Source organism: Ochotona princeps, chromosome 11 (genome assembly GCF_030435755.1).
Source record: "Ochotona princeps isolate mOchPri1 chromosome 11, mOchPri1.hap1, whole genome shotgun sequence".
Taxonomy (NCBI): domain Eukaryota; kingdom Metazoa; phylum Chordata; class Mammalia; order Lagomorpha; family Ochotonidae; genus Ochotona; species Ochotona princeps.
This window is the reverse complement of record NC_080842.1, coordinates 36,102,305-36,121,283: the sequence shown is the minus strand read 5'-3', so window position 1 is coordinate 36,121,283 and position 18,979 is coordinate 36,102,305. Positions and strand designations below refer to the sequence as shown.

Here is an 18,979-nt window from a genome sequence, read left to right as displayed (position 1 = left end):
CTTTGTTTCTCCCTTTACCCAGACACAGAAAAAAAAGACAAAAAACAACAATGATATTAGTGTGGGGAAAAAAAACATGTGTAAGATGGATTAAAGCCTGGAGCAAGAAAGAAAACATTCATGGTACATATACTGGACATGAATCAGAAAAAGATTTATTTGAAGACACAATTATGTCTCTCAAATAAACCTCCTGTTTGAGATCTCTCAGGGCAAAAAAAGTATGCCCAATTTATCAATAATTTTATGTGGTTCAAAACTGTATATTAATCAGTAGTTATTTTATATATATTTATAGAAGGAAAGTGACTCTAGTGATAAAGGCACTGAATGTATTTCTCTGTGAAGATTTACTCATTAACTTAGGGAATGCCATTGGCATAAGGCCCCAGAACCACAGCTCTTCTAAATTGCATGTGTGAATTTCAGCTGAATTGCTGAATTTCACTTTCTTTTAAAATAATACCCAACACAATATTTATAAAAACATTTTGTATGAAACGACTCAATATTTGAAAAATCATGTCAAATATACAATGTAAAGTTATAATATTGAGAAATGCCTGAGATCACATATTGTAAGATAATACAAGAATCTGTGTTGCATTCAAGTCATTACCTGCCACGTGTCGGGAATGAAATCCTGGACCCTGGGATCTGGATCTTGTCTCTCCTCTCGCATCAAATTGTGCCCCATGTGTTGCAGCTGAAACCGTACTGGACCAATGCCAACTGAATATTTATTTGTTTTCTTCTTTGTGTCATCACTTATATCCTGCATTATTTTAAAGTTTACTTTGAAAGGTATTTTAAAGCATAATATCTCTTATGTAACATAAAAAAATTATTGCTAGGCACCTTCTGTGTGAAAAGCCTTTTATCATTAATATTTTGTGGAGATTTTATTCCTTAATTCATCATCTTTCCTAGGAATAAACAAGCAGACATCCAGATTTCCAAATACATTTCATGGAATTCAAAGACTGTTGAATAGTCACATGCTCTAATATAATTAAGTATAGGTCAAGTTTTAAGAGTTTGCAGAGATTATCTGATATTTAATCTGCTTAACCACCCAAACATTTGTACAAATTTTCAAAAGCAGACTGTTGGGCAAATAATAATAATAATACTTAAAATTTAAAAATATAGAAGAGAGTTACACATCAATTTTTGTATACCTAATATTTCCTGGAATAAAATGAACTGTGCTGAAACTATTACCTGGGTTGGACATAGAGAACTTGCCAACTCATCAAACCCTAAATACTGAAGACATCTGGCTATGAATTGCCGATCTGCTTCTTGCAAAAGTTCAGGGTATTTTTCCATCAAGCAGTGGATTCTCTTCATCATTTCAACAGCTATCCTTAAATCTTTCGTGTGTCTTCCTTGGTAAAGGATAAATAATAATTAAAATTAATATAGATTTACACATACGATCTTTTTATTTAAAAAAAGTAATTGTTTGAAAAATGAGTGTCAGAAATCTTCCATGTTCTGGTTTACTCGCCCATTGCCTGCAACAGCTGAGGCTGGGCCAAGCAGAATCAGGAGCCAAGAAATCCATGTAGGTCTGCCACATACTTGGACTATCATTCTCTGGCTTTCCAGGCACGTTATCAAGAAACTAGAAGGGAAATGATAAACATGGGACTCACACCAGCACTCCAATACTGTACACAGGTGTCCTAAGTAGCACCTTCCCATTGCACCACAACAGTCAAGCCATCTATCACTCTTCATTAAACTCACTCTTTTTCTTGCCATTAGTGGAGATGTTGGAGTAAAGAGTGATAAATAAAATAGAAATTTAGTTATCCATATTAAATCACCTCCATGACTTATACAGAGGTGAATGTGTCAATATTGGGAAAATAGAAAAATACATTTCATGATAGAAATCAAGTCTAAAGACCAATTTCTTTTTGTTTTAAAGATTTATTTGTTTTTATTGGAAAGTCAGATATGCAGAGAGGAGGAGAGACAGAGGAGAAGATCTTCTGTCTGATGATTCACTCCCTAAGTGACCACACTACTGGAGCTACACCAATCTGAAGCAAGGAACTTCCTCCAGGTCTCCAACGTGGGTGCAGGGTCCAAGGCTTTGGGCTGTCCTCAACTGCTTTCCCAGGCCACAAGCATGGAGCTGGATGGGAAGCAGGGCCGCTGGGATTAGAACCGGTGCCCATATGGGATCCCGGCACGTTCAAGATGAGGACTGTAGCTGCTAGACCACTGCACCGAGCCCTAAATACCAAGTTTTTAGGAGTTTATGGAAAGTAACAAATATTTTCTTCAGCTACCAGTTATGTGTCTCCTCTACCATGTTAAAAAAAATGTGTCTGTGATTGCAAATATCTGGCTAAAGACTTAGCAACACTGAATCCTACGGTTGACCATAAATTAAATATTTGGTAACATCACTGGAGCCCATCAATTTAGTCTGTTTTGATTACCAGATCCTGACTCTATGGGATATCTGTCAATAAAACATGATACAATCAATTTTAGCTATCACCTCTCTTTAAGCACTTGATTTTAATAAATAATATTTTAATTTTCCCAGTGCTTCATTTTCAAAGCTTTTTATGTTCTGTTTGGCACAGTTCTGCCTCATTAAGACAAGGGGTTTTTTTCTATGTACATTGATCCCTAGCCTTGAGTATGCAGATTCATGAGCAATTTATATTGCTAGAAGAGTTTATTTATACAGTGCCAGGGGTGCTTACTCTGCTACAATAACTGATTTCTAATCGTCACTTATGTCCATCTTACTCCTCCTCTCTGCTAATATTTTCATATATACTAACCACATCAGGGCTGATGTAATTCCACTTGCCATGTAATCAGGCTATATTTTGTCTACCTCATAAACAGTACTAACATCTACCAAATACTATAAGAGGAACTGTAACTTTGAGATCTAATACAGAGTTCCACCTCCCAAGAACTTCCAGTTGACTTAGAAAGACAATGCATAATACTGGATGGGCTCAAACTGAGCAATAGAGACCACAGTGTTACATGAGTTAGATTACCTGAGGAATGCTTTATGAAAACAAAGCCATGAAATGGATTCAAAGAATAGATAGAATTTAGGTAGATGGAAAATGAAAAATGATATCTTTGGCTAATACCACAACCTCATTACCTACATAGCAAGTAGGATCCAAATTCCTTATTCCTTATTATTATTGGGAGATTCAGTGTATACAAATCAAAGTCTACATTTACCAGCTTCTCTTATTGTTTGACATGGCCTTGTGATGGTGATCTGACTAATGACATGGAAGATTCATAAAAGACGGATGTGGGGCCCGGCATGATGGGTCAATTGCTAAATCTTCATCTTGCGAGTGTCGAAAACCTATAAGGGTGCTGGTTGATGTCCTGGCTGTTTTTCTTCCCATCCAGCTCCCTGCTCATGGCCTGGGAAAGCGTAGAGGATGGTCCAAAGTCTTGAAAACCTGCAACCCTGTGGGAGATAAGGAAAGGGCTCCTGGCTCCCAGCCTCAGATTGGCTCAGCTCCTACCATTGCAGCCAATTGGGGAGTGAACCAGTGGAAAGAAGATTTTTCTGTCTCACCTTCTCTCTGTAAATCTGATCTGCTTTTCCAATAAAAAGAAATAAATCTTTTTTTAAAAGGTGAAATGTGGAACTTAGATGGCTCTTCCTTTCTCTGCTCTAAGAGCTGCTAAAAATGCAGTCATCTGGGACTATGAGGTGACTTGAAGTCCTATGCCAATGACAATGGAAGGCAAAGATGGAGGCGCATGGGTCATGGATGACATTTTGGATCTACAAAAGCAGTTTTGGATAGCCAACATAGGAACTTTACCTAAATAAATGCAATGCATTTCTACATCCCATAAGTCCTTGCTCATCCTGATCTCCTTTAATAACAATGAAATGAAAATTCAGATTCAACATCTCGGTTGAAGAGAGAGCATAACCTAAGACTCAGACCTCTCATTGGGACGTAGTATTTGGTGAGGGGCTGATTTTGCACATGCAAGATAGCAGAATGAAAGTGCTTGCTGGGAAAAAGAAGGAACCTAGGGCCTCATCAAGGGACAGTCCCCCATCCCCAGGTGCTGATGTGGTTTGACAGCAAGGGGCCCCCTCCTCCTTTGCAAACACAGGAGAAAAAGAAAATAAACTAAAACATTTGTCCCACACACCTTCCTCATACATGGCCCTCCCCACCCTAATCTGAGGCACACGTAGCATGCATCCCTTTCAACTATGTAAATGGTATTAAAAAAAAATAATAAAAAAAGAAAGAAAACCAAATCATATACCTTCACCTCGGCAATGTTCTTTCCACGCAGTTAAGCAGGCATTTAGCCCTACCATTTCCACTCGAAATTTCACTGAGTTACTTTTACATGATTTTAAAAAATCTTCTAGGTTTTTAATTCCAGAGATTAAGTTCTTTTTCAGTTCCTCTTCAATGGAAAATGAAAGAGCATTCCATTTTTGTTCCTCTTTTTGATCTTCCTTGGCAAATAACCTCTTCTTATTCTCTCTAATAATTATTTCAGCCTTAGTCTCCTGCCCAAAAGAAGAGAAACATGTATCAGCAGTTGGGCATATTCTGTGATTGTATTTCCAGAGTGAGACGATATTTTAACTGTTCACTAATGACTTAGTCTATTGTTCTGCAGTTGAATAGTCATGAAAAAAGATCTTTTCCTTAAACCTCTATTTAATGAAAACCTATGGCAATATGATTTAGTGTAATGGCTCTCTGTAGACAAGTATTCTAAAAATAAGCATTCAGAAGAGTTGAAACTCAAATTTGTTTTCTTTTTGGGGTCTTTCTGTTTCAGTTATGATACCCTCACCAAGCTTAAGTAGGCAGACATGTGACAGACGCCCCTGATGCTTACTGTTTTATTTTTTTCCTTTTTGAAAGATAGAGACAGAAAGTAAGGAAGAATACTTTTTGCCTGGTGCTATAGCCTATTGGCTAAATCCTTGCCTTGCACCTGCCAGGATCCCATATGGGTGCCAGTTTGTGTCCTGGCTACCCCACTTCCCATCAAGCTCCCTGCTTGTGGCCTGGAAATGCAGTGGAGGATGGCCCAGGCCTTGGGACCCTCCTCCCCATGAAGACCCGGAAGAAGTTCCTGACTGCTGGCTTCGGACTGGGGAGTGAACCAGTGGATGGAAAATCTTTCTCTCTGTCTCTTCTTCTCTCTGTAAATATGCCTTTCCAATAAAAACATTAATAATTAGCTAATTACATAAAAGTACAAATAAGGAATCCATCAAGTGTTTGATTTCTCCATGCCTGCTATGACTTGGGCCAACCTCAGGAGCCTGGAACCCAAGGAGGTCTCCCACATAACTGGCAGGAACAGGAGTCATCACTGTTTCCTCCTCTGTTTCCTCCCAGGTTCTGAGTGAAGACGAGCTGAAATTGGGAGCCAGAGCTTGAAATTCAACCCTGCGACTCCAGTGTGAGATGTGAGTATCCTAAACACCCACCCCATGATTTGCTTTCTTCAGTTGGCTATCTCAGATGCTAAACTGCTGATTTTATAAGAAACTTTTCAAGAAATAAACATGCCTTTTCTTAACCCCAACTGAGGTCCACAGAAATAGTCTAAAACCTAATGAGTTGTTCATTGTTTTATCATAGCAAAAGAATATTTGCTTTAAAACCATTAAAAAGATTAGCAAATTTACTAATTTTGGTACTTGGACATCAACAATATTAGCTGATAGACAGAATATTCTATGAAGGGGAAATGATCAGTAATACTATTCCAGAAACAGATTTAACTTTCCTCACTTAGGTACTCCATCCTCTATTATGGCCCTTGGGAAAAAAGGAAATGATATGCCAAAAGAAAAAAGATAAAAAGGAGCCAGATAAAGTAGGAATCAAGCCCACATAGAAAAAGGAAATGAAGAGATTATAAACTTGAAAAGGGGATGAGTTAATTATTCAACCATTTTAGGGGAAGTGTAGCCTTTAAAATTAGGTCTGAAAATAAGTATTACACAACCATATCTATTTTCAAGAAAAAGATTTTCATTGTCATTAGTAGATAATTATCTTTAGAATGGTATTTCACCATTTCTAATGTCAACTCTTTAGTTGCTTAATGCCTTCTTTTTAAATGTGCATGTACATTATTATGGATAAAGTAACTTATATAACTTTTTATATGAAGATTATTTTCTTAGCAAGAAAAATACCAAAGAGATAAACAGATAACAGTTTAAGAAAAACAAATGCAAAACTGTTTTGTATAATTTTTAGAACTTACACGAGTCTTTTTGTTCTTAGAGTCACCAAAATTCCTCTTTCCTTTAACATCTTGAGTTACAATGAGTTTTGAAGAGACTGATTCTAACGAATTCCCATAAAATCGTTGAAAAACATGATATTTTTGTACAGATCGTAGTACACGGGGGTCTCTAGAGTTTTCTGAAAAGAAAAAAAAGCTGATGACATAACATTAAATTTTTCCAGAGGCATTTTCATTAGTTCTTCAGAGCATCCCACCCACATATGCAGTCTTCTGGTGTGGTAATCTAATTCAACTACTTGGCCAGGAGCACATCTTAAGCCACAGTCTTTTGTGGCGTAGAATAACTCATTACCTTAAAAAGGAAAGTGACAAAATATTCTTTCAGTCTACCTCCAACAACATGTAGCAGAATGCTACACATAGTGCAGATTCTGGCATTACCTTTGCCATGTGCATGGTGAGTGAGGTTTCAGGAAATGGAGAGGCAGAATCAAGAAGTCAGTTGTCAAAGATACTGACTTGTGGGCCTGGCACGTTAGCCTAGTCACTAACATCGTTGCGTTGCAAATGCCATGCTCTCATATGGGTGCCAGTTTGTGTCTCCACAGTTTCACCTCCTTTCTAGTTCCCTGCTTGTGGTCTGGGAAAGCAGTTGTGCATGGCCCAAGACCTTGGGACCCTGCACATACATGGGAGAATTGGATTGGCTCAGCTCTGGCTGTTGTGGCCATTTGAGGAGTGAATATGCAGATAGAAGGTCTTTCTCTCTCTCTTCTCTCTGTAAATCTTTACAATAAAAATAATTGGATAGAAAAATCTAGTATACTGGATTGCAGTTACTGAACCAAGAGCTTGGAAACTGACCGAAGTGCTCACTGTAGTAAATCCCAGCAAGAGGAGGCTCCAGCAATCACGGCATGACTTCCTCCCACAAACCTCAAAAACTCTAATACTCAAAACTAAATTGAGTAACTAAGCAACTTTTCTGTGTCTATATCATCAAACCAAACCACTTTGAAGGATATTAATGGGTAATCTAAAGTATTCCCTTGCAGACTCTTGGTAGCTATTTATATGAGCAGGTTGATAAGTATTTTATAAAAACACTCTTACTGTGCATGTTTCTAGATTCTTCTTAGAGTTAAGTTTTACTGATTCTGCGAAAGGTGGTGTAGACATTAGGGGTTAAAACAGTGAGATGAAGCCAAGGAATGAACTAGAGACAAGATCCCCACTTTATTCTGCTTTGATCTACTTTGGTCTATGAATCTCCTGGAGTCTCAACAGCCCTGAGGGTGGATGCGTAATATACCCTGCTGGTATTTTAGATGGAGTCAACTGAGGAAGAGGGATGAAGATAGTTCAATATATTTGATAGTAAGTAAAACATGACTGAAATCACAAGCCATTTTTCCTTATAATAGTTTCTAGCTTTTGTGGAGACAAATTCTGTAGTTTGTGCACTTCCTCCCAAGACATCCATACTTGCTGACATACACCTAAATACCTTATCAATTACTCTGAATTAAAAATTCCATTGAATGTCATCAGTTTTTTTTTCACCATAAAATAAAAGGCAGAAAGTGGGCCTACTTTCAATCTGCTTCCCCGGAGTCACAGAGCTCACCTTCAAAATCGCACCTTGCCCGGTCGTATTCATCACTAAGGGGCTTGTGAGAATGCCAATGCACAAGTTCATCAAATTCCTTCTGTTTAACCAGGGAAGTAACAATAGGGTCATTGCTGTGAGACAAAAAGAGACAGACACAAATTTGAAATGGCATGCCTCCCAACATAGCACAGCACAGATTGCATTTTCTAATGATATTTCTGAAAGTCACAGCTCCCTTTTCTTTAATGTGAGGTGGCTGGTGGCATCCAAAGAGCAGTTTACCAGGGGCTCAGGAAGTCAGAAACTGCTTCATGTCACTTACAAAGTCCCATTAGCATCAACAAATATCCATTCATTCAACACTTCACAATAAATCATATTTTCAGATGATTTTAATTTTAAAGTAGATTACATAAATATATATCCAGCAATGCTCAAATGGCAAATTTTGATATTTAATTCATTATGTTACAAGTGCATATTGCAAGCAGTCTCTATTTGATCTGCTACCCTTCCAGTCCACACCAGCAATGAGGCACACTTGGGGCACTGTACCTCTTTAGGATGGGCAAATCCTTTAGAATGTCTCCAGCAAACTTATCAATTATAGCAGATGACATTGGAATGAAACCCAAATCAGTCATCTTTTTCTCAGAGCCATCTGTAAAAAAAAGGTGAAATGTGAAACCTTCATACTGGCACTGTATTTTATACAATTTCGCATGAAAAATATTTTACATTGATTTTTGTCAACATTTATCAATTTCAGCTCTTTCCTAAAGCTTTTTTCTCACATTAAAACATGTTGGAACAAAACATAACACAAAGATACAACATTTATGCATGTGGGTGGGTCATTGGTATTATGGATGGATAAGTGGATGGATAGACAAGCAGATGTATGCCAATTATGTATGCTTGTATCTATTTCTTTCAGTATTCTTTCTTACAAAACAAAGAATCTGGAAATAAAGTCACAGAAATTATCAAAAGCTTTTTTTCATATATCCACATAGAATGCAAACAAAAATTGTAAGTGTGGAACTGCAAATAATAATGAAATTATTTTATATCATTACAATATTTTCTTGAGTCCTCTTTGATTTTAAACAGCCACCCAAAGATGATACAAATGACATACACCAAATATCTATGATAAGAGGTTAATGAGTGACTTAAGTAATGTCTGGTTCATGGTTCTAAATAGACTGCTGTGGCTCCACCTGCTACCCTCTTGATACTGTTGTATGTTTGCTCTCCCTTGCCTAAGCACTTTTCTTCCAACAGCTCATGTGGAACAGGCCAGCAATGCCAAGGACAAAATGCCTCAGTCAAAGTCATAAAGAATAGACAGTGAAGTTCTCTAGTTCTTCAGGAAACACAGCTCCAACATAGCTTACACGTAAGTTCAAGATTCTAAATGATCTTTCCCAGCAGTCCACCACAGCGGACCCCTGCACATAAGGGTCTTGCAACCATGTTCTTCCCTTCCTCACCTTACCTAACCATCTGTCACTGCATCTTTCTGGGATCAATAGACCACATGCAAGAGTCTCCATTGGAGCTCATTTAAGTGAATTGTTTGGCTTGTCATTACCTTGATCCTGCTAACTGTCTAAATTTAAATCCTAAGTTCTTAAAGAAGTCCTATGTTCGAGGGTCAGTGAGATTAGTCTGTGGCCATCTTTGCTGAAAAACAAGGATGTGGAGATAAGAACACTTAGGTATGCTCCTAGGGATGCTAGCTTTCTGCAGAGGTCCCTGTTCTGACACCTTCTCTTTCTCCTCTCTCTCTCTCTCAGGCCTTCCTTCTGGCTCTGTCCAGGCAGCTGAGGGCAAGCCTCTGGAGGACTGAGAGCAGCCCATGCTGTCCAGGGCTTTCAGCTTCCCATTCACTTTGGCTCCTGGTGTTATTTTGAACTTAACTATAATAAGATGAAGGAGAAAAAAACTGGTATCTCACACACAGCATGTCAAGGGTTTTGCACAGATTTTTAGGAGGCTCTACACTGCCATTGAAATGGAAGTCATATACCACATGACTGCCAGAACTTCAAAAAAAAAATGAAGATGTTTGACAGAAAAGGATTGAAAATCATGTTGTTTTTATAATATGCATTTCTATTAGCTTTCTGAAGACCCTTTACAGATCTGTCCATTTTAAATTTCCAACAGTACTTATATGTAAAACAGAAATGTTCAGATTCACAGCCTATCACTCACAGGATATGATGATAAAGGTAATGAATATTCATTATTAAAATGTATGACATCAGAGTTATTTGTGCATGCAACTCAAACTGTGTTTTCAAAACATTTGCAGAAGACCCACATGCTTATTTCCAAGTGGTTTAGGAATTTCTTGCCTTTTATTGGTGTTGGGCTCTTGGTAAGAAAGCAAATTTCCGTTGTTCTCAGAGGAAAAGGATTTCCAACCTCAAACTCTGTGACCAGCGCTGACACTGTGTTCCAGAGATGTTCATAATCCTTCATAATGACTTCTCCCACATCCAAATGCAGGCCTACAGAGCAGAGCAGAGTACTGAACACAAGAAGGCATCCACAATCAGAACATGTGTTTCCACCTGCAGAACTCATGAAGCTCTGAAATTAACCCATTCCATATTGGACCAACAGAAAAGTGACCACCAGTGTTGACCACCAGAAAGTAGGTTTTAAATTTTGTCTTATTTCCTAATTTGATCATTAAATGTTAAAATATGATTTCCTTAACAAAAATAGATGATGGGTATTTAATTTTATTAGGATAATGAACAGTGTTGAGGCAGGCATTTAGACTAGCTGCTGAGAAGCTGATTAGGACACTCACACGCTACACTGGAGTCCCTGAGTTCAAGTCACCCATCTGGCTCCTGATTCCAGCTTCCTACTGCTGCTGACTTTGAGGGACAGCAAGTATGGCTCCAGTAGTGGGTCCCTGCCACCCACATGGAGACACAGGTCAAGATCCCTGCTCCCAGCTTTGGATAACCCATCATTGATATTGCTGTCATTATCTGCCTCTCAGATAAATAAGTAATAAATTATTTTTTAAATAATGGCACATAAAACTTTACAGTGAGTAAACACTACATTTTTTGAGAAATCAGAAAATGTGACAGGGCTGAATATTTACATGAAGCCAACTTATTCCTTTGCTTACTATAGGAAGGAGAACCAAATCCTAGCAAAGAAGCTTCAAGAATAATCACCCAGTCACAGTTCTCTCAAAACATTTCATTTTGCTCTGAATTTTCAGAAATACCAAAGAACTTCTACTAAGAAAATAATCCAAGAAAATAAAATTAGATAACATATAAGTTGGCTTTATTTTGTGAAAAAAAGGATTCCATAAATATGTAGTAGTATGGAGTGATTATATTACCAAGAATACATTTTATAGATGAATTATGCTTGTATTCAACTAGAAAAAGATTAACATTTAAAGGAAATGCCAAATACCTGAACACAGTTTTTCCAGAACTACTTTAGAGTAACACTTAGTGATAAATAGCTAAAAATTACATACATAAATAAAGATTGGAAAGGAGGAAAAATTATATATTAGAATAAGACATTACTTTAAAGTTTTAACTTATTTTAATGTTTAGATGAACTGTCACTATGATAATACTGAAGTGGTACCTTGTACACTTTCATTTTCATAATAAAAAACAATATTCTTCCACAAAGCCTCATCATTTAAGTCAGAAAGGTGAAGTAAATTCAGATTGCAAGATTCAAAAATACTTATGTTACTTAGGATGAAGTATTCACACAAACTTTTCTGAAAATGGAAAATGAAATAGTTACTATTTTCACATTAATAATAGGTGACACAGAGATTTCAAATGCTGCTTTAATTTATCCAAACGGCAGGTGGACAGGGCTGTTACAGTTCTAATGATATGTGATTTGTACCTGAAAATATATACAAAGTACAAATAAAAACAATACTCAGCAAATGGTGGGTTCAATATAATTCTGTGTCCTGAATCAGGGAAATCTGTATTTTATCCTACATGCAATTTTATTTTTGTCTCACACTGTGATCCACAGCTGAAGTCCTGAGCCAACAGAAATATTTCTGAAGTACGCCTCTGTTTTACCCATGCTTTAATATTCTTCAAATCTTCCAGGTTAAAAAAAAAAATCTTAAAGAGTCTTTGGTTCTTCAGAAGTCTAGAGGATGCTGAAACTTCCAAACTCGGATTTCCATCCCACATCAGCAATGTGCACCTGCCAGCTGGGTTCCCACCTAGCAGGTGAGATCCTCACTAACTACAGTGAGTTCATGGGAGGGGAGATGCTAGGGAGCAGTGCCAACAAGCAGAGCCTAGTTCAGCTTTCAGTCGGTGACAGTGTCTGGGGAGTTCAGTTCAGAGCAAGAAAAGGAGCCTTCTTTGCCCACACTCCCTTTACAGCAAAACACAAGTGTTTTCCACATATGAACAACGTGCTTTCCAGATATGAACAACATACTGATTTCTATTGCTGAACAACTTCAACCCAGCACTACCCAACAAAAATAGAGTATGTGAGGACTAAATTTTCTAGAAGTCATGTTTTTGAAAAAAATTAAGCAGAAATTTGTAACAATTTTGTTTAAAATATCTAAAATGCTATCATTTTAACATACAAGTAATTTCAAAATTTTCATACGGTTTGTGAAATCTAATCTTGTTTCCTTCCTTCCAAGAAAGAGAAGGCGGGAGAAAAAGACACACATATAGACAGAGAGATCTCACATCTGCTGTTTCCTTCTCCAAATGTCCACAATAGCTGAGGCTGGGATGGGGTCAAAACTGGTATCAGGAACTCAATGCAGGTTTCCTTAAGACAGGCAGCAACCCAATTACATGGGCCATCCCCATGGCCCCTCAGGGTTTGCATCAGCATGATACCAGAATCAGGAGGCAGAGCTGGTACCCAGGTACTCTGGACACAGTCATCTCAACTGGTATTTTACTTGCCAGACCAAACACACCCCTGGTATTTTTTTTAAATGGATAGCACATCTTCAGCCATTGTACCCACACTGCAGGAGCTCATGGTCCACTTGTGGCTATTGGTGCTGCATTTGGCAGCCCAGCTCTATCCATATAAGCTGGAGAGTATCCCCAGAGTTAATAACAAAATCATAGATTTCAAAGAAGCGCTGACTTGCCTACCCATAGTGCAGTTTTATACATGAACCAATCATGAGAGAGCTCCATGAGTCGTACAAGAGCGACTCTACAGGTGAGCATGAGCTTCACTTGGAAAAGTTGTTACCCACACAGATTGCTTGTTGGCCATCAGCCCAAGATTCTAACTCAGTAAGCCTGAGACCTAATTGTGTGTTTCTTTAAAAAAAAAAAAAAGATTTATTTATTTTTATTGGAAAGTCAGATAAACAGAGAGGAGGATAGACAGAGAGGAAGATCTTCTATCTGCTGATTCACTCCCCAAAAGCTGAGCTGATCCAAATCCAGGAGCCAGAGCCTCTTCCGGGTCTCCCAAGTGGATACAGAATGCCAAGGCTTTGGGCCATCCTCTACTGCTTTCCCAGGTCACAAGCAGGGGGCTGAATGGGAAGCGGGGCTGCTGGGACATGAACTTTCGTCCATATGAGATCCTGACATGCGTAAGGCCAGGACTTTAGCCACGAGGCTATCACACTGGGTTCTAATGGTGCATTTCTAAGACGGATCCAGCTGTTGCTGATGTGACTATGCGCACCACACTCCACACTGACAGTGATCTGTGAAAGTGGGACAGCTGTGGAGACCCTTTTCCTTCACCTGGAACAAAAAGTCCCTCAGGTACTAGGTGTGTAGTCTCCAAGGTATCAGGATTTGGAATAAACCACACGAAACCATCCCTTCTATGATTGCTAGTTGCTTTCTCCAGAGCCTTCAAAACATGTTCATGACTGTGAATATTTCAGTTGCAACCTGAAACCCCAATTCAAGCAATAGTGTGCTGCCAAGGTCAAAGCACCGACTGTGGGAAAAGCAAGAAGGGTGGCTGACTACAATCAGCGGTCATGCACAGAGTGCTTATTAAGAAGCTGGACAAAGCAGAGGTCAGCTTCCCACTGGCTCCTTTACCAGCTCTGCTGATGGCCTGCCAACCTTTGGGAGCTCAGGTTGCTCCTTCCTAACACAAGGATGTAAAGAACTCGTGATATCTACGTGGGGCAATGGAAGTCAAATGAACACCTAAAACAAGTGCAGAATAAATCGTGGCTATTACCATTCCCAACAGAGTTGTCCTAATTAAATACAAGGTTTTCTCTCAGCTAACAACATAAGGCATGTCCATCAAGGGCAATTTACCATATTTCACAATTTATTAAGCATATATTTGTAAAGTACTTTCAGTTAAGAGTTTGTTACACATTTTAAAAACTCTAGAAAATTCTTCATAAATGGCAACTGTACATAGGCAATATACATTAAATGTGTATAGTAATACAACTATCACATGCATATTATCCCATAGTTTGCATGTAATTCAACCTATATAAAATTTACCAAAGCGCGTTAAGTATTTCTGAGAAACAAGCTTACAAAGCTACTGCACAGTAATACAGATGCTATAATACATCATTTCAAAATCTCACATATAATATCAAGAGGCTTACCATATAAACCTGAAATGACTAAAGGAAATGTAATAGAAGCTATAAATGGAATCTTCTATTCTTTGTTTTTTCCTGTCACCTTTTAAATAGTCATTCTCTGCTGTCTTGTAACAGACTATAAAAATTTCTCGAGAGAAGTTCCTCAATGGAATTTGGAATATAAGACTTCATGTTCTCACCCAAGCACCAGCAGGATCCACATTGGTGCTATTTTCATACATCTAATACTTACTATATCACAAATACAAACTCAGATGGGCAACAAATGTGCTTTTCTGCAAGGGAACTCTAGTTGCTCATCCAACATTGCCCTTATGCCAGTGGAGTGAAAATAATCTCACCCCAACAAGTCAAGTTAGTCTAGTTCAATTACTTTTAGGTCAGTTCCATTCAAAAATTACCTCCCCACGTCCCATTCTGGATTTCAACAGAGGATTCATGCAAAAGCCATCCTAACTTCCCTAAGAATCAGGTGACTCCGGCTACACCTCATTCTGTACATCCAGCTCCCCTGAGAGCCGAATGAGTGGTCAAGAGCCAGGAAATGGTTTCCAGTGGATTCTCTGCAGTTGGTTGTCCACTGCAACACAACCTAAGATTCAGAGGAGACTGCCTGTGCAATTTCCTTCTGATCCTCTCAGCTGGCCTCTCTCTACTGGTCTTTATGTAGCAAACAAATTAAATCAACAGCATATTTACCATTTGTAAAAAAGTATGAATTTCCTGAATCCAATCAGAAGTGATGAATCGAGCACTAGCTCTTTGCGAAAGAGGTAAGTGGAGGAGAAACACCACACTGAGACAATGCAGTCTGCACAGATCTTCCACTTCCTGCAGGCTTAAGCAATTACTTTCCACCTGAATAAAACAAAGGAGACAAGACCCAGTTGGCAGCTGTGAAAGCCATGTAATGAACACAGCACAAATAAAGCTGTTTATCACACTTTTCTGGGTGGGAATCACACATTGTTACATTATTCATTCTACTCTCTCTGGGTCATGCTCTCTCCACATGTGAGGTAGGCAGCTCGTTCAGGGTCATGAGCTTAGAAGCCACTCCCGTCCACCACCACCTAGGTGTTCCCTCCTGCCCACCCGTGATGCTCACCTATCATCACCTGGAACCTGAGAGGGGGCAGTATTGCACTGTTGTGTAACCACTGCCCTCACAAGCCCCTGTAAATGCCCATGATAGGGAGGGTCTCTCTCTCTCTTCGTCCTGTGCTTCTTTCACTCTGGCACTAGGACTCTTGACTTCCCCAGTACCTGCTTGGCCTCCTGCTTCCCACTTACAGCTCCAAGGACAGATATCCCTCTTCCCCAGCATAGTCCCTGTGTGTCTGCCTTCCTCACTCTGTTCACTGCTTGGGTTGGACAGTGAAGATGTTAATGCTAAGATGCTTTGTATTTCTAATTTGTATACTATTGACAGTTACAGGAGAAGTGAGGCAGGTAGTAATGGAATGTGGGCAGAAAAGCCAGGGAGAGGTGAATGTGTATAGCTTTACAAGTGTGCCCAGGTTGTTCACTGTATGTATCTTGGGATAACTTATATTGCTGGGGAAGCTGGGACATAGGTCTTCAGTTTAACGGATGGACTTGAGGGTAATGACCATTTGTTCCTCTTGGAATTTTGATTGACTGGATTGCCATATGGACTTGTGATTTGCTATTTCTAATGGGCCCTGTTATCACCAAGCTTTGTTGATAAAGACTCCTTAATAAACCCTAGACTTGTCTGGTGTGATATTGCTCGCACCCCGCAACATACTGTCTCTCTTCATATGTATGTGCATATATATATATATATATATATATATATATATATACACACACATATATATATGTATAAAGATTTATGTAGTTATTTATGTAAACAAAGGGGGAGAGACAGCACTTGGGCCATCTTCCTCTGCCTTCCCAGGCACATAAGCAGGAAGCCGGAGTGCAAACAGAGCAACCAGGACTCCAACCTGTATTTCAATATAGGATGCCAGCATCTCAAGTTGTGGCTTAACTCACTGCACCACCATGTTAACCCTTTGTTCGGCCTTTTTGAAACAGTCTTTTTTAGAATCATACAGATATGAGACACAGGAGGAGAAAGGAAACTGTGGCTTAGTAGCAGCTAATGTAAACGTGGTTCAGGATCTTCAGCTGCAGTTGGGATTCCTTCCCATAGGACTTGGCAGTAACTGAGTCTCAGTTAGAGGCTCTACTGCTGGCAGCCATCAAAGCCACTCAAAAGGAACATCAGCCAACTTCACGGTGAGACCACAGCTGCAGGATTTGCAGCTCTGATCACTCCAGCTTGCATCATGTGACTGAGAAACTAGGAGGAGTGCAAAGGAGAGCACGTCTCCCCTCTTGAGACGATTTAGACTAAATATCTGTATGGTGAGACACTGAACCACAGGGCAGAGCTTGTGACTCGACCGGTTAGACTGACACTTGGGATGCCCGCATCTCTGTGGGAGTGCGAGGCTGCTTCCAGCTCAGCAATTCCATTCCCAATCCAGCTCCCTGCGAATGTGCAACCCGGGATGCAGCAGACGTCCGTCGCAGCCAATCGGGGAGTGAGCTAGTGGACTAAAGATCTCTCACTTTCTCTGTCTCTTCCTGTCCCTCTCTCTGTAATGCTGCCTTTCAAAGAAATTAATTTTTTTTACAAAAGGAAGTGCAGAGCATGGTTTTTCTGAGTAAAATAGCAATCACACCTCATCAGTGTCGGTTTTCTGATCAGTTGTAGTCTTTCTGCTTTCTAGAAAACGATGGTACATTCCCAAGGACAACGCACATGAAGCAACACAATGGACACGCCGAATGTCAGCTCCCCCTGGCCAGACTTGCTCAAGGCGAAAAACAGTCTCACAGGCCTGTCACAGAAGGAAATTGTAACATGTCATTGTATTTACAAAACTTTTTACTCGTTTTTATTCTTAAGTTGGTCTTAGAAGAAATGATGCAGAAAAGATAGATAATGACAACATAGAACTATGATTCTTTTAAAATATAAAAAACTTCAATGGGAAAATCATTGCAACCCATAGGTTAATAAACATCACAATGAAGTGTTGTGTGACCTAATGGGTTATACCACCACTTGCTGCTGGCATATCAGAGTGTGGGTTGTAGTCCTGGTTCCCCCACTTTCAATCCAGTTTTCTAGTAGTGTGCCTAGGAAGGCAGCAGAAGATGGCTCACGTGCTTGATTCCCTACAACCCATGTGTGAGACCATGAAGGAGTTAGTGCCTCCTGCCTTTGGCCTAGCCCAGCCCTATATATATTACAGCCATTTAAGGGATGAACTAGTGAATGGAAATAATCTCAATCTCTCTCTGTTGCTGTCACTCTGACTTTCAAGTAAACACACAAATTCTTTTTTAAAAGTACTAATTCAGGGACTTGCATTGTGGTGTGTCTGGTTAAACCACCAGTGATGCTGGCATCACATTTGGGCATCAGTTAAAGTCCTGCCTGTTCATTTTCAATTTGGCTCCCTGCTGATACTGCTTGGAGGGTGACCATGGAGGACAACAGGAGATCTTGAGTTCCTGAGTTCTCTGAGGCTGCTGGTTCTTGGCTTGTGAAAAGTGCATCAGCAGATGGAAGATCTCTGTCTCCTTCTCTCACTCTGTAACTCAGCCTTCCATAAAGATAAATAAAACTTTATTAAAAAAGTAAACAAAACAAAATGCAAATGCACAAAGTTCCAATAACTATATGAAGAAACCTAATTATTAGTAAGACCATAACTGCATAGAAATGGAAACATTACCAAATCATAAACATGCACAGTGTCTTTTGCAAAAATTAGAACAAAAACTTAAATGGTATATTTTTACCTTCATGTTAGCAAAGTACTTTTTAATGTTAGCACTAGAAATCATGTGAAGTATCATCTCTGTTATACTTTGTTAATACATACAATTACAAAAACAAGGCAAAGCCATTTAACAATAAATATAATTATCCCTAACCATGTTGATATTTTTGTTTTTATGGATCTAGCTTAACTAGATAATACCAAATACCAAACAAGCACCAATGTTTATGTACCAAGATTTTCACCAGAGTTATTTGCAACAGCCAATTTTTAAACAGATTAAATTAGGAAAATGTTATGTGCCCAGTAAATACAAAATTTTTGAAGTTTTAGTGAACTCAGAAAGTGTTTATAGAATAATCTTACAGAGTGAATAAAAAAGTTATATGTGACATGTTCTCAACTGTTAGAAACATAGAATATCAGGCCCGGCGCCTTGGCCTAGTGGCTTAAGTCCTCGCCTTGCACACGCCGGGATCCCATATGGGCACCGGTTCTAATCCTGGCAGCTCCACTTCCCATCCAGCTCCCTGCTTGTGGCCTGGGAAAACAGTCGAGGACGGCCCAAAGCCTTGGGATCCTTCACCCACGTGGGAGACCTGGAGGAAAGCTCCTGGCTTTGGATCGGTACTTGAGGAGTGA

The 18,979-nt window shown here is 39.2% G+C and overlaps 1 protein-coding gene and 1 long non-coding RNA gene across 2 annotated transcripts in view; one reads left to right on the top strand and one right to left on the bottom strand.

The window, feature by feature from the left end:
* Positions 1-18,979, bottom strand: part of LOC101530912 (probable ATP-dependent RNA helicase DDX60) — an 81,592-nt gene that overhangs the window by 51,943 nt on the left and 10,670 nt on the right. Inside the window, exons 7-16 of the mRNA XM_058670018.1 lie at positions 17,228-17,386; positions 15,210-15,368; positions 11,528-11,669; positions 10,249-10,404; positions 8,438-8,543; positions 7,898-8,013; positions 6,286-6,446; positions 4,306-4,558; positions 1,225-1,391; positions 620-775 (exon numbers count right to left, since the gene is read on the bottom strand). Coding sequence (XP_058526001.1) covers positions 620-775; positions 1,225-1,391; positions 4,306-4,558; positions 6,286-6,446; positions 7,898-8,013; positions 8,438-8,543; positions 10,249-10,404; positions 11,528-11,669; positions 15,210-15,368; positions 17,228-17,386 — 1,575 coding nt within the window. The remainder of the gene's footprint in view (positions 1-619; positions 776-1,224; positions 1,392-4,305; positions 4,559-6,285; positions 6,447-7,897; positions 8,014-8,437; positions 8,544-10,248; positions 10,405-11,527; positions 11,670-15,209; positions 15,369-17,227; positions 17,387-18,979) is intronic.
* LOC131481388 (uncharacterized) lies at positions 9,216-17,359 on the top strand. Its single transcript, XR_009246278.1, has 3 exons — positions 9,216-9,284; positions 10,474-10,550; positions 17,276-17,359. It is a non-coding gene; the product is annotated as an uncharacterized LOC131481388 (long non-coding RNA).